The following is a 13,758-nucleotide window of genomic DNA, read 5'->3' as shown; positions in this document are numbered from 1 at the left end:
ACCACCTCCTTCGGAAGCATGGCAAGCGTCCAAGATTGCTTGGAATTCGGTTTGAGGTATGCACCGTCGCACTATTTGGTCCGCTCCACACCTCCACAAATAGGGATCATCCCAAATATAGTATTTGGATTCGCTTTTCAGCTTATCCTTTTTGTGTTTGTTGAGGTTGGGAGGGAAAGTGCGTGAGACCAAATAGTTTGCTATTGGGGCATACCAAGGAACTACTTCCGAGATTGCGTGCCAAGCATCTAAAGGAAAAGAGTCATTGATAGGAGTGGTGTCGCCTTTTGTGTGTTCGAGGCGACTTAGATGGTCCGCCACTAGGTTTTGGGAACCACTCCTATCCTTGATCTCCAAGTCAAATTCTTGTAACAAAAGCACCCAACGAATTAATCTCGGTTTTGATTCCTTTTTGGCCAACAAATACTTTAGTGCCGCGTGATCCGAGTACACTACAACCTTGGAACCAAGAAGATAGGCTCGGAACTTGTCCAAAGCAAAAACAATAGCTAGGAGTTCCTTTTCGGTAGTAGTGTAGTTGGATTGGGCTCCGTCTAATGTTTTGGAAGCATAAGCTATGACATAGGGAATCTTACCCTCGCGTTGTGCTAACGCGGCTCCTATCGCGTAATTCGAAGCATCACACATGATTTCAAATGGTTGAGTCCAATTTGGTCCTCGCACAATAGGGGCTTGTGTCAATGCTACTTTAAGTTTGTCATATGCTTCCATACATTCTTTGCTTAGCTCAAATTCCGTGTCCTTTTGTAGCAGTCGAGAGAGAGGTAAGGCCACCTTGCTAAAGTCTTTGATGAATCTCCGGTAGAATCCTGCATGTCCAAGAAAAGAGCGGACTTCCCTCTCGGAGGAGGGGTAAGGTAAACTGGATATGACATTTATTTTTGCCGGATCTACGGAGATGCCTTCTTTTGAGACTATGTGTCCCAAAACAATGCGTTGTTTGACCATGAAATGACATTTTTCAAAATTTAAGACAAGGTTTGTTTTGGTGCATCTCTCTAAGACTTTTTCAAGGTTACCTAAGCAATGCTCAAATGAATTACCGTACACACTAAAGTCGTCCATGAAAACTTCTATAGATTTCTCTAGAAAGTCCGCAAATAAGCTCATCATGCATCTTTGAAATGTTTCCGGTGCATTGCATAGGCCAAACGGCATACGCTTGTAAGCATGCGTTCCAAAGGGGCAAGTAAATGTGGTTTTTTCTTGGTCCTCTAGAGCAATGTGAATTTGGAAGTAACCGGAGTAACCATCAAGAAAACAATAATATGATTTACCGGCTAATCGATCGAGCATTTGATCAATGAATGGTAGTGGAAAGTGATCTTTTCTTGTGGCCGCATTCAACCTTCGGTAGTCTATGCATACTCTCCAAGAATTTTGCACTCTTGTTGCTATAAGTTCACCACTTTCGTTTTTGATTGTTGTCACCCCGGACTTCTTTGGCACTACTTGGACCGGGCTTACCCACTCGCTATCCGAGATAGGATAGATGATGTCCGCTTCAAGTAGCTTGGTGACTTCTTTTTTCACAACCTCAAGAATGGTTGGATTAAGTCTCCTTTGAGGTTGTCGGACCGGTCTTGCTCCTTCTTCAAGAAATATGCGGTGCTCGCATACTTGGGGGCTTATTCCCACTAGATCCGCCAAACTCCACCTAATTGCCCTTTTGTTTTTCCTCAATACATCTAGCAATTTTTCTTCTTGTTGAGGAGTTAACTCTTTTGCAATTATCACGGGGAGCTTTTGGGTTTCATCAAGGTATGAGTACCTTAAGTGGGGTGGTAGTGGCTTCAATTCTATCTTTTTGTCATTCTTTGAAGTTTGAGTTTCCGGATGGTTTGTATGGTGTGTGGTGTTTAGTTCGCTTGGACCTTCATTTGCTTCTTCAACCATGTACTTCTCATCTAGCTTTGCAAGATGCACTTCGGCAACCATGTTATCAATTGGGTCACACCGGAATAGAGAGTGATTCTCCGGTGGATGCTTCATTGCTTCTTCTAGGCTAAAACTTACAATTCTCCCATCTATTTCAAATGAGTAGTTCCCCGAGTAGGCATCAAGCTTAAATCTAGAAGTTCTCAAAAATGGTCTTCCAAGTAGGATAGATGATGCTCTCTCGGTCTCGCTTGATGGCATTTCAAGAACATAGAAGTCAATCGGAAACACCAACCCTTTGATATTCACCAATACGTCTTCCGCAACACCCGTCACGGTTATTATGCTTTTATCCGCTAGGACAAATCTTGCCGTCGACCTTTTTAGTGGTGGCAACTTCAATACCCGGTAGACGGAGAGTGGCATGATGCTAACACATGCTCCGAGGTCACACATACAATCTATAAATTGAACTCCATTAACGGTGCAAGTGACCATACAAGGGCCCGGATCATCACACTTCTCGGGCAATGCTCCCATTAAAGCGGAAATAGAACTCCCCAATGGGATAGTTTCCAATTCAAGAATTCTATCCTTGTTTATGCATAGATCTTTGAGGAATTTTGCATATCTAGAAACTTGATGGATAACATCGAAGAGGGGGATGGTTACCTCAACTTTCTTGAACATTTCCACCATTTTGGGGTCGAATTCTATGCGCTTTCTAGCTTTCTTTGAAAGTGTTGGAAATGGGAGTGGTTGAGCAATTTCTTCTTCCAAGGTTCTCTTGGCCTTGGGTGCCTCCCTTGTTGGTTGGGCTTCATCCTCAACTATGACTTGTGGTGCCTCCTCTTCCACTACCTCTTCTGTATCTATTCTCTCCTCCTCTTGGGCGGTTCTGATAGGGTTTGAGTTCTTTGCTTCCTTCTCTTTTAGTTGTGTTCCAGATCTAAGGGTGATGGCATTGATGCCCCCCTTTGGATTTGGTTGGGGTTGAGAGGGAATGACACTTTGGATTGGGGGTTGAGGGGTGGGATTCGATGGTGTATCCATGCGTGCAAGAAGAGCTTGTAGTGTAGAGGTGAGGCCGGTGAGACCGGAAGCAAGTGTGTTTTGTAGTTCCTTTTGGCCTTGGATAATGGTCCGGAGTGTTTCGTCTTGGTTGGAGGGGGTGGTTGCATATGTGAGTTGAGGAGTTTGTGATTGGTTGGGTGGTGGTCTTTGATGTGGTGGTTGGTATGTTTGGTAGTTTCTTTGTGGGTTTTGTTGGTTGTATGGTTGATTTTGTGAGTTGTATGGCCGGTTTTGTGAGAAGTTTTGTGAATTGTTGCTCCATCTTTGACCTCCTCCATTGTTGTTGTTGTCCCTATTCCCTTGTTGATGATTGTCTCTCCAATTTTGATTATGGTATCCACTCCCTTGATTGTAGCTTCCTCCTTGATAAGGGTGCCCTTGGTTAGGATTACCGCCTTGGTAGTACCCTTGATTGGGGCGGTCATAAAAATTATGGGTAGCCGCCAAGGTGTTATCTTCTTGAAGGCTTGGGCACTCATCCGTGTAGTGGGAATAGCAAGAACAAATGCCACATACTTTTTGAGGAACCAATTGTTGGTTATGTTGTTGAGGTGGTGGAGGGTGTTGTTGGTATGATTGAGGTTGTTGTGGTTGTTGTTGATTCAGTTGGAGTTGCCTCAAGATAGATGTCATCTCGCTCAAGGATTGAGTTAGAGCGGTGGTTTCACTACTAGTTGATACCTCATTCACGGTCCTTGGGCGGTTGACTCTTCGCCTCATATGTTGATTGGATTCGGCTAAGTCAATGATAAGTTGCCATGCCTCCTCCGCTGTTTTATATTTGGACAAAGAACCATTGCTAGAAGTGTCCAAGAGAGTTCTATCTTGCTCTCGCATCCCTTGACATATGTATCCAAGCAATACTTGAGTGTCAAGCATGTGATTAGGGCATGCGTCTAGTAGCTTGCGAAACCGTTCCCAATACTCGTATAGTGGTTCCGTCTCACCTTGCACAATACAAGACATTTCCTTCCTTAGCCTATCCATCATCTCCGGGGGCAAGAATTTATCCAAGAATCCTCTTCTAAGTAGGTCCCAATCGGAGGTGACTTCACTAGATAGAGTGTAGAACCATTCTTTGGCCTTGTCCTCAAGAGAGAAAGGGAAAGCAAACAACCATATAGCAACTTCATCGGATCCTTCCCGACTAGTAGTTGAGCATATGCGATGAAAGTCCTTGAGATGTCGAATAGGGTCTTGTGCGGGAAGCCCGTGAAACTTGGGTAGGAGGTTGATCAAAGCGGTCTTCAATTCAAAGTTTGCATTTAAGTTGGGGTGAGTTACATGAAGGGGTTGAAGGACATAATCCGGTGCACCCGCTTCCTTGATGGTAACTCTCCTCGGAGCATCCATGGTATTAGTACCTAAAACAAAAGAAGAATTGTTAGTGAGATTAATGGAAGTATGACCAATGCCTTCTTTGAGTGACGGTTCAATGTTCACTTTTAGTAAGGTGGTTGAGGTGGTGAAAACCTCTTCACCTTTCCCAAACTTTAGCCGCCTCCGAGATTGTCTAATATGAAATAAAGTTTGTTCTATTTCCGGATCAAAAGGGACTAAGCTCGGATTCGGTTGTGAAAGCGTCATGCAATGAAGGGGAAATGAAATTCATGGTAACGATGAGGGGTTAGTCACTTGAACAATTTACAATGAAATGCAACTATGTACATATATACACACTATTCCAAACAATAACATGGCACACTAAGCAAAGCCCCGGCAACGGCGCCATTTTGATAAACGAAATTTAGCATGCCGAATTAGAATTCAAAGATGAGTATGATCGTGAGTATAGTCTAATTGACACTTAAATCTCGTACCAAACAATCCTACAATCTATATCCGAGAGTACCAATCTCCCGAGTCGTCCTCCCTTGGAATTGCCAAAGTGTGCATCTTTATTGATTAGAAAACCTTGTTGGGATTCTTTGAAGGTTTTAGCAAAGTAATAGGAAACAAACAATCAATCATTAAAAGACTTGGCTTAGGGTTGGTATTAGAATTTCTATCCTTATAGTTCATTCAATGATGACAACAATTGGCCTTGCTTCATTTAGTTATCCCCTAGGTATAGAGGAAAGTCAAATGAAAATAATCAACTTGAGTCACAAGTCCTAGCTTCACCTCATGGGAATCTAGCTTTAGTGCACTCCTAGTCAATTAGCAATCCCTAATTCCAAATCAACAATTGACACAACTATTCAACTTCCTCTAATGGCCCAACCCTATGCCAAGTGAGAAATTTCTACTCCATAACTAGTGTTGACATTTTATCAAATATTTGATGAGCAAGAAAGAAAGTCCTAGTAAAATGAGAAGAAAAGTAGAATTGAAAGTATTGCAACACAAGGAACTAACAACAATTGTCAAAGAACAACAATGGAAATCAAATTCTCAAGATATTGAAAAAAATCCAAAACTACAAAGTTGAATTCTAGATCTATGAAAATTGGGCAATTACAAATATTACTTGAAATTGGAGAAGAAGATCTATGACATGAACAAGGTGAAGTGAGAATTGCAATGGATCTCACTAAAGAGTGATGGAAAATTCAGAATTTGGATGAAGATGAACCCTAGTGAAAGCTTGAAATCTCTCTCTCCTTCTCCAAGAGTGTAACTAACTATCCCTCCAAAAAATATCTAAATTCTAGAAAAATGAACTAAAAATATCCTTGACCCTTGCTCCTTTGGTCTTCTTAAGCTTTTCCCGCCAAGGCATTTCCCCAAATTTAAGAGCAGCCTACAAATTTAAGAGTCTCAACAAGGAGATAAGAGAGAGGAACAATGAATGGGCTTACACCAAAAAGGCCCAAAAGGGAGAAAAGGGAAAGAGGTTCAGAAGGTGAGTAGATACGGGTCAAGAAAAGATATTAGGCCCAATTTTGTGGCAAATCAACTATAAGTTTGGAACGTTGAAGGGGGTGTGCTGAATCTATATACAACAGAAGAAGGGGAGGTGAACGGCTACAAAAAAAAAGATTGGAAGTTGGGCCAGAAAAAAAAAGTAGAAAAAGAAATCATAGAACAGGAACTAAAAAGACTTATGACAGTAAAAAAGAAGAAAAAATATGTGAATGTTGACAGAGAGAGGATAAAGGAATATGAAGAAATGTTAAAGAGTATAATGGGAGAAGAATAACTCAATAAGCTATCCAAGAAAGCACAGGACAGAGAAGATGAATTTGTGGGACAGCATGTAAATTTGGGTGAGAACGTCTACTATATAGAATTAGTAAGCGATGAAGATGAAGATGATAAAAGGGAAGAACATGATGATTAGAAACACAACTAGCAAAGAAGATGGAATTGAAACTGAATTTAAAAAGAAAACGAGAAAACAAACAGGTTCTAGCGCTTACAAATGAGGAATGGAAGGAGGAGCAAGAGGATAGGGAGCCCAAGAAAATAAAGAATAACAACACTACACTGGACACAGGGGAGTATGAATTATCTATGCATGTTTCTGGTCAGATTAAGGGAATACAAATGGCTGAGTAGGCGAGCCTTAACATGCCCCAACCTCAGCCATGAGTATCATTTGCTGGAATTGTCGGGGAATAGCGGCTACCTCGACAATCTCCGAGTTGTATGATCTATGTAAAAAAGTAAAGCCGCTCATAGTGTTTTCAATGGAAACTAGGGCTAGACAAGAAAAAATGAATAGGATAAGAAGAAGGCTTCATTTTGACAATATATTTTGCGTAGAACTGTGGGGCATGTTGATGAGCGGATAATTTATACGCTTTTTGGCATTGTTTTTAGTATGTTTTTAGTATCTTTTAGTTAGTTTTTAGTATATTTTTATTAGTTTTTAGTTAAAATTCACTTTTCTGGACTTTACTATGAGTTTGTGTGTTTTTCTGTGATTTTAGGTATTTTCTGGCTGAAATTGAGGGATCTGAGCAAAAATCTGATCCAGAGACTCAAAAGGATTGCAGATGCTGTTGGATTCTGACCTCCCTGCACTCGAAGTGGATTTTCTGGAGCTACAGAAGCCCAATTGGCGCGCTCTCAACGGCGTTGGAAAGTAGACATCCTGGGCTTTCCAGCAATATATGATAGTCCATACTTTGCCCAAGATTTGATGGCCCAAACCGGCGCCCAAAGTCACCTCAAGAAATTCCAGCGTTAAACGCCGGAACTGGCACCTAAATGGGAGTTAAACGCCCAAACTGGCATAAAAGCCGGCGTTTAACTCCAAGAAGAGTCTCTACACGAAAATGCTTTATTGCTCAGCCCAAGCACACACCAAGTGGGCCCGGAAGTGGATTTTTATGTCATTTACTCATCTTTGTACACCTTAGGCTACTAGTTTTCTATAAATAGGACCTTTTACTATTGTATTTAGAGCTAGACATCTTGGTAGCTATCTTTGAGTTTTAGGCTATCTTAGATCATTTGGGAGGCTGGCCTCACGGCCATGCCTAGACCCTGTTCTTATGTATTTTCAACGGTGGAGTTTCTACACACCATAGATTAAGGTGTGGAGCTCTGCTGTACCTCGAGTATTAATGCAATTACTATTGTTCTTCTATTCAATTCCGCTTGTTCTTTATCCAAGATATTCATTTGCACCCAAGAACATGATGAATGTGATGATTATGTGACGCTCATCATCATTCTCACTCATGAACAAAGTGACTGACAACCACTCTTGTTCTACAAGCAAACGAGGCTCTAGTGTTTATCTCTTGGATTCCTGATTGCACGATGCATGGTTGATCGCCTGACAACCGAGTGCTCGCCTGACAAACGAGCCAACCATTCCGTGAGATCAGAGTCTTCGTGGTATAGGCGAGAACTGATGGCAGCATTCAAGAGAATCCGGAAGGTCTAACCTTGTCTGTGGTATTCTGAGTAGGATTCAATGATTGAATGACTGTGACGTGCTTCAAACTCCTAGCAGGCGGGGCGTTAGTGACAGACACAAAAGAATCAATGGATTTTATTCCGGCCTGACCGAGAACCGACAGCTGAATTCCGCTATGCTGTGACAGAGCATATGCAATCGCTTTCACTGAGAGGATGGGAGGTAGCCATTGACAACGGTGAAACCCTACACGAGCTTGCCATGGAAAGGAGTAAGAAGGATTGGATGAAGACAGTAAGAAAGCAGAGAGACGGAAGGGAAGGCATCTTCATACGCTTATCTGAAGCTCTCACCAATGATATACATAAGTATCCCTATCTTTATCTTTATGCTTTATTCATCATCTATACCCAATTGAGTTTGCCTGACTGAGATTTACAAGGTGACCATAGCTTGCTTCATAGCAACAATCTCCGTGGGATCGACCCTTACTCACGTAAGGTATTACTTGGACGACCCAGTGCACTTGCTGGTTAGTTGTGCGAAGTTGTGATTATGCCATGGTATTGAGCACCAAGTTTTTGGCGCCGTTGCCGGGGATTGTTTGTGTATGGACAACTGACGGTTCATCTTGTTGCTTAGATTAGGTATTTTTCTTCAGAGTTCTTAAGAATGAATTCTAGTGTTTCAAGGTGATGTTCTTATCATCACCAAGGCTGATTGATTCTCATCAATTTAGCTCTTGAATGCAATGTCCTGCTGAAGCTTGGCCGGCCATGTCTAATTTCTTTAGACTAAAGCTTTAGACTAACATTGCATGATTCCTGGAATTCTCATTAAGAATTTTGATACCTTTATTTTTCTTTTTCACTTAATTTTCGAAAAACCCAAAAAAATTACAAAATCATAAAATCCAAAAATATTTCTTGTTTGAGTCTAGAGTCTCATTTTAAGTTTGGTGTCAATTGCATGTTTCTGTTCTTCTTGCATTTTTCGAATTCATGCATGTGTCTTCATTAATCTTCAAGTTGTTCTTGATGATTTCCTTGTTTTGATCTTTGAATTCTATTGACTTGAGTGTTTTGTTATATGCATTCTTGTAACACCCTACCACACAGGGCCTTACGCTTAAGTCGTAAAGCAGAGGTGGCAAGGTATTACGACCTCTAAAAGAAAATGATATCTACATAGATATAGTTGGGTGAAATCATATCTAGGAGCCTTGAAGAACAAGCTAAACAAATTAATAAACAGAAAATCGTGACACACTCGCATGGATATTCGTAAAACGGATAGGTAAAATCGAAAGATAACTGAACACATATATATACATATCAGAGTTCCAAAATTCAGATAGCAAGCTCCAGACTCGACCTGCGAAGCTAAGGCCGTCCAGAGTACATAATTATGTATATATACAACCCAAAATAAAACTCAAACCACAAAATAAATCCCTGTATCTCCAAGTCGACCTCTAGGAGGGACAAAACACAAAATATACATGCGGAGATTCTATAAACATATATACATAGCCTAAAACAAAATATGACAGTCCAAAAGACAGTTCTTCGCTCGTAAGGAGGATACCTAAATGCTCAACGAGGTGTCTCTCGACCTGCATCTGAAAAACAACAACATAGTATGGGATGAGAACCGGAGGTTCTCAGTATGGTAAAGGTGCCCGCATAGTTAATATAAAAGGTCTCGGGAAAGCCAGAGGCATTCCTAAAACTTCGACACTCAGATTTCAGCTTAAGAATTCAACTAAACCGGAAGTTAGGTAAATTGTCTAAGGTGTTCTAGTTCTAAATCTAACTTTAACTTAATACTTCACTTTCTGACTCCTCCAATCCTCCGAGACATTGGTGGAACAACCCTCTCTCCTCACACCTTCGTCAAGAGGAATTTCTAAGAAAACATACACATACAGCTCAAACAAGGAAAACACAGATAGAGAAGCATTTATAGCAAGTAGAACAAGTAGTGGATAAGCAGAATTAAACAGTTAAGCAAACCAAAACAATGCAAACTCAAGCAAACAAACAAATGCATATGATGTATGCCTGTCCTATGGCTGATGAGTCTCATCTGTCGGTTATACAGCCAACCCGACAAGTCCTGGTAGTTAACCATTGGACAGTCCCTCTGTGCGCGCATCCCCAAGCTCAATAATATTCCATGGAGTCAAACTCCAAGCTCAAATATAATATTCCATGGAGTCACACTCCAAGCTCAATAGTATAGTATTCCATGGAGTTAAACTCCAAGCTCAATAATATAGTATTCCATGGAGTTAAACTCCAAGCTCAATAATATTCAATATTCATATTTATATGCATACCCATGGGGGAATCCGGGGAGTTAAAGTGTCCGGTCACATCTTGCGACAGAGGGTCAATAAATAGTCTCAAATACACAAGCCACATAATAATCTTTTTCTTTTTAAAATATCACCTCAAATCAAACTTCAATTCTTAAAGAAATTTTGGCATTATCTTCTCTAAGACTCAAATTTCTGCCACCCTTAAAGGGTCCCAACTATCAAACCAAACACCTCTCAGTCACTCAAATCATTTCCAGTAACAAATTATTTCATAATCAAACAAATACCAATATTAAATCTTTTTCCAAATTGACCAACTTCAACAACAAATTATTGACAACAGCTAAACCTCACATTTTATACCATATACACAATCCATCAATTATTCACTCAGTTCATTCCTATCTTAAGGTCTTCTAGCCTGAGTTTTCACGTGACACTAAACATTAACTACGAGAAACCAAAACCATACCTTCGTACGAAATCAAAATATTCAAAGCTCCAGAGAAGCTTTTTGACCGAGCTATCGAAGAAGAAAATGTCCAGAATCGTTTATACCTCCTGAAACTCCCGTTAGCCAAACCCAAAGAAAAGAGGAGTTATGTCACTGTCAACTTCCACTAATCAAAAATGGTGCCAACGTGTAGAGGAAAAGGTTACGAATACTCTTACCGGATTAGATTTTTTATTGGAGTTACAGATTGCAAGAAATCGAAGCCGAAAATCTAAAGGAATTACGTTTTCACGCTTCTCGCTCTCAGCTACGCACGTCTTCCTTCACCGCCTTATTTCTTCGTAAGTTATATATGTATATATAAACAAGACTTATACTAGAAGAAAGAACATAATATTATATATATATATATGAAAGTGATCGAGTACTCTTTCTTTACATATATATTAACGTAACTTATAATGTTACAATATCTAATTGTATAACTTATAATATTATAAGGTTTCCTTAGTAGAACTAGCAATGAATAACGCTAGTAGTAGTAGTAGTAATAATAATAATAATAATAATAATAATAATAATAATAATAATAATAATAATAATAATAATAATGCAATGAATATGATATATATAAACTTATACTACAATTTAATGCTTACGGCAATATTAATAATAATAATAATAATAATAATAATAATAATAATAATAATAATAATAATATGAATTTGATTAAATTAAAATTATTAGTTCAATTACTGATAATAAAAAATAATTTTTTCTAAAAATAAAGAATTCTAATTTTATAAAATAAATTATAATTTATTTATATTTATATTTTTAAAACTGAGGGTCTCTATATTCTACCCACCTTACAAAAATTTTCGTCCTCGAAAATTGATATAAAATGGAAGAGCCCCATACTAATGTAACTTTCCTTCTTAAACATGTCAAAGAAAAACAGAAATATTTGACATGTTTAGTTTGCAAATTCAGGATATTCTTATGGCTTAAAAGTCTATGCAAAGCGGAAGATACAAGATAGATTCGATGCAGAAAAGTTATAAGGCAGGTTGGTATTAGAACGACGGGTTTATCGCTTCTAATACTCGCTTCATCAAGCTCCCAGGTTCTGCTGATTCTAATGGTGTCACCTTTCGTAATTCAATCGAAACTGGTTCAGCCTCTGACACTAAATCTATCACAACTTACTCTTTCCTTTGACACATAACCGATTATCAATTACGGGTTCAACCTATGTCATGTCTCTTCCTCATAACTTTCCATCTTTGGGTTTCAGGTAACTATCCCACACAACTCTTAACATTTCCGGTTTTTTATGTATAACTTAAGTTGTATACTCAAAATAGTTCGATGCACTACTGTTGCGCCACTCTTATCATTATCCTCCAAGAATTTAGTCACTTTTCTAGGCTGACCACTATCGTTCTGTCTCACCATTCGGGGGTCTTTAGTCGATCGCTCAGTTGAAAATCACAAGGCTCACAACTCGATAATGTACTACAATGAATGCTACGTGTTATTTACTATGCAAGGCAGTCGGAAATTTCGATTATCAGTTCGTGATTACCTCTAATCGGAGTATTTGCGCTTCCAGCACCATCCGCTGTCATAGTGAACATGCGTCCTTGATGTTGTGCCTTTCCAGCTTCTTGATTCTTCTTCTTTTCTGGACAATTCCAAGACAAATGTCCAGCTTCACCACAGTAATAGCATACACCTAAACCAGCCCTGCACGGAGTATTCGGGTGGTACTTTCCACACCTCCTACAAGTTAAATCATTCGGTGGGGTCTGAGCTTGCTTTCCTTTGCCTCTTCCCTGGCTGTTATTATTACTGAATCTCTGGAAGTTATTCTGACCCAAATGTGGTTGTGGGGTGTAACCGCCTCGCTTAAAATCTTGTCCTCTAGGGGCGAAGTTCCTTCCCTGATCTCTCCTAACAAAAATTCGCTGATCACTCTTATCTGATGTCGCCTTTCTCAGACAATCCTCAGCAACTCTACTTTTGTTTACCAGTTCTGAAAACACTCTGATCTCCATTGGTGCAACGAAGCTCAGAATATCACTTCGAAGACCTCCCTCATACTTAATACATTTCCACTCAGCAAAATCATCAGGTGCACCTTGACAAATACGAGAAAAGCGACATAACTCCTCAAACCTGCTAGTATACTCAGCAACAGTCATCTGTCCCTGCTTTAACTGCATCAATTCGAGTTCTTTGGCATTTCTGGCTGAATTAGGAAAGTATTTCTTATAGAACTCTGTTCGAAAAACCTCCCAAAGAATCACAGCGCCATCTGGCTGCAGGATACGTCGTGTCCCCTGCCACCAATGCTGAGCCTCACCCTGCAGCTGATAAGTTCCAAACTCAACCCATTGCTCCTCAGGAACCTGCTGAGCCTGCAGTGCCCGTTCCATAGCTTGAATCCAATTATCTGCATCTGTGGGATTTGAGGTTCCCCTAAAAGTCGGAGGGTGAACTTTCAGAAATGTAGCAAGTGTCATGGGACCGTCCTCATCATTATTATTTCCGTAATTACCCTGGTTTATCTGATTACCCAGTGCCTCGGCTGTCGCCTGCATAGCCGCATCCATATTTCCCAGGGCAGCCATGAAGTCTACTGGATCATTTCCTACCGGGCCAGGAGTAACAGTGCCTATCCTACCTCTACCTCAGCCGCGACCGCGTCCGTGAGTCGACATCTGGTCCCTTCACACACCAAACAAGTGATATTAAGTTGATCAGTCTCAATATCGCAAGTCTAATGCTTCAAGTTCCAAATGCATGCTCATGAACGTTTATGCCACATATATCAATCAGATATCCTAATAGCACATACACACACCCAGAGTATGCCCAGAAGCATAATCAGTCCATCCCTCAGGCTCTATAGGAACGAACTGCTCTGATACCATAATGTAACACCCTACCACACAGGGCCTTACGCTTAAGTCGTAAAGCAGAGGTGGCAAGGTATTACGACCTCTAAAAGAAAATGATATCTACATAGATATAGTTGGGTGAAATCATATCTAGGAGCCTTGAAGAACAAGCTAAACAAATTAATAAACAGAAAATCGTGACACACTCGCATGGATATTCGTAAAACGGATAGGTAAAATCGAAAGATAACTGAACACATATATATACATATCAGAGTTCCAAAATTCA

At 40.1% G+C, this 13,758-nt stretch overlaps 1 protein-coding gene across 1 annotated transcript; it reads right to left on the bottom strand.

The window, feature by feature from the left end:
- Positions 1-12,107: 12,107 nt before the first annotated feature.
- On the bottom strand, positions 12,108-13,181 carry LOC130950241 (uncharacterized). The gene has a single exon (XM_057878762.1). It carries the CDS (start codon positions 13,179-13,181, stop codon positions 12,108-12,110), a length of 1,074 nt encoding a protein of 357 aa, XP_057734745.1.
- Positions 13,182-13,758: the final 577 nt, after the last annotated feature.

The sequence above is a fragment of the Arachis stenosperma genome, chromosome 9, assembly GCF_014773155.1.
Source record: "Arachis stenosperma cultivar V10309 chromosome 9, arast.V10309.gnm1.PFL2, whole genome shotgun sequence".
NCBI classification, from domain to species: Eukaryota; Viridiplantae; Streptophyta; class Magnoliopsida; order Fabales; family Fabaceae; genus Arachis; species Arachis stenosperma.
The sequence above is the reverse complement of the archived record's forward strand: the minus strand, read 5'-3'. Positions and strand labels throughout refer to the sequence as shown.

Coding starts and splice junctions, on each gene's coding strand:
- LOC130950241 (XM_057878762.1), bottom strand. CDS start 13,181: ATGGATGCGGCTATGCAGGCGACAGCCGAGGCACTGGGTAATCAGATA.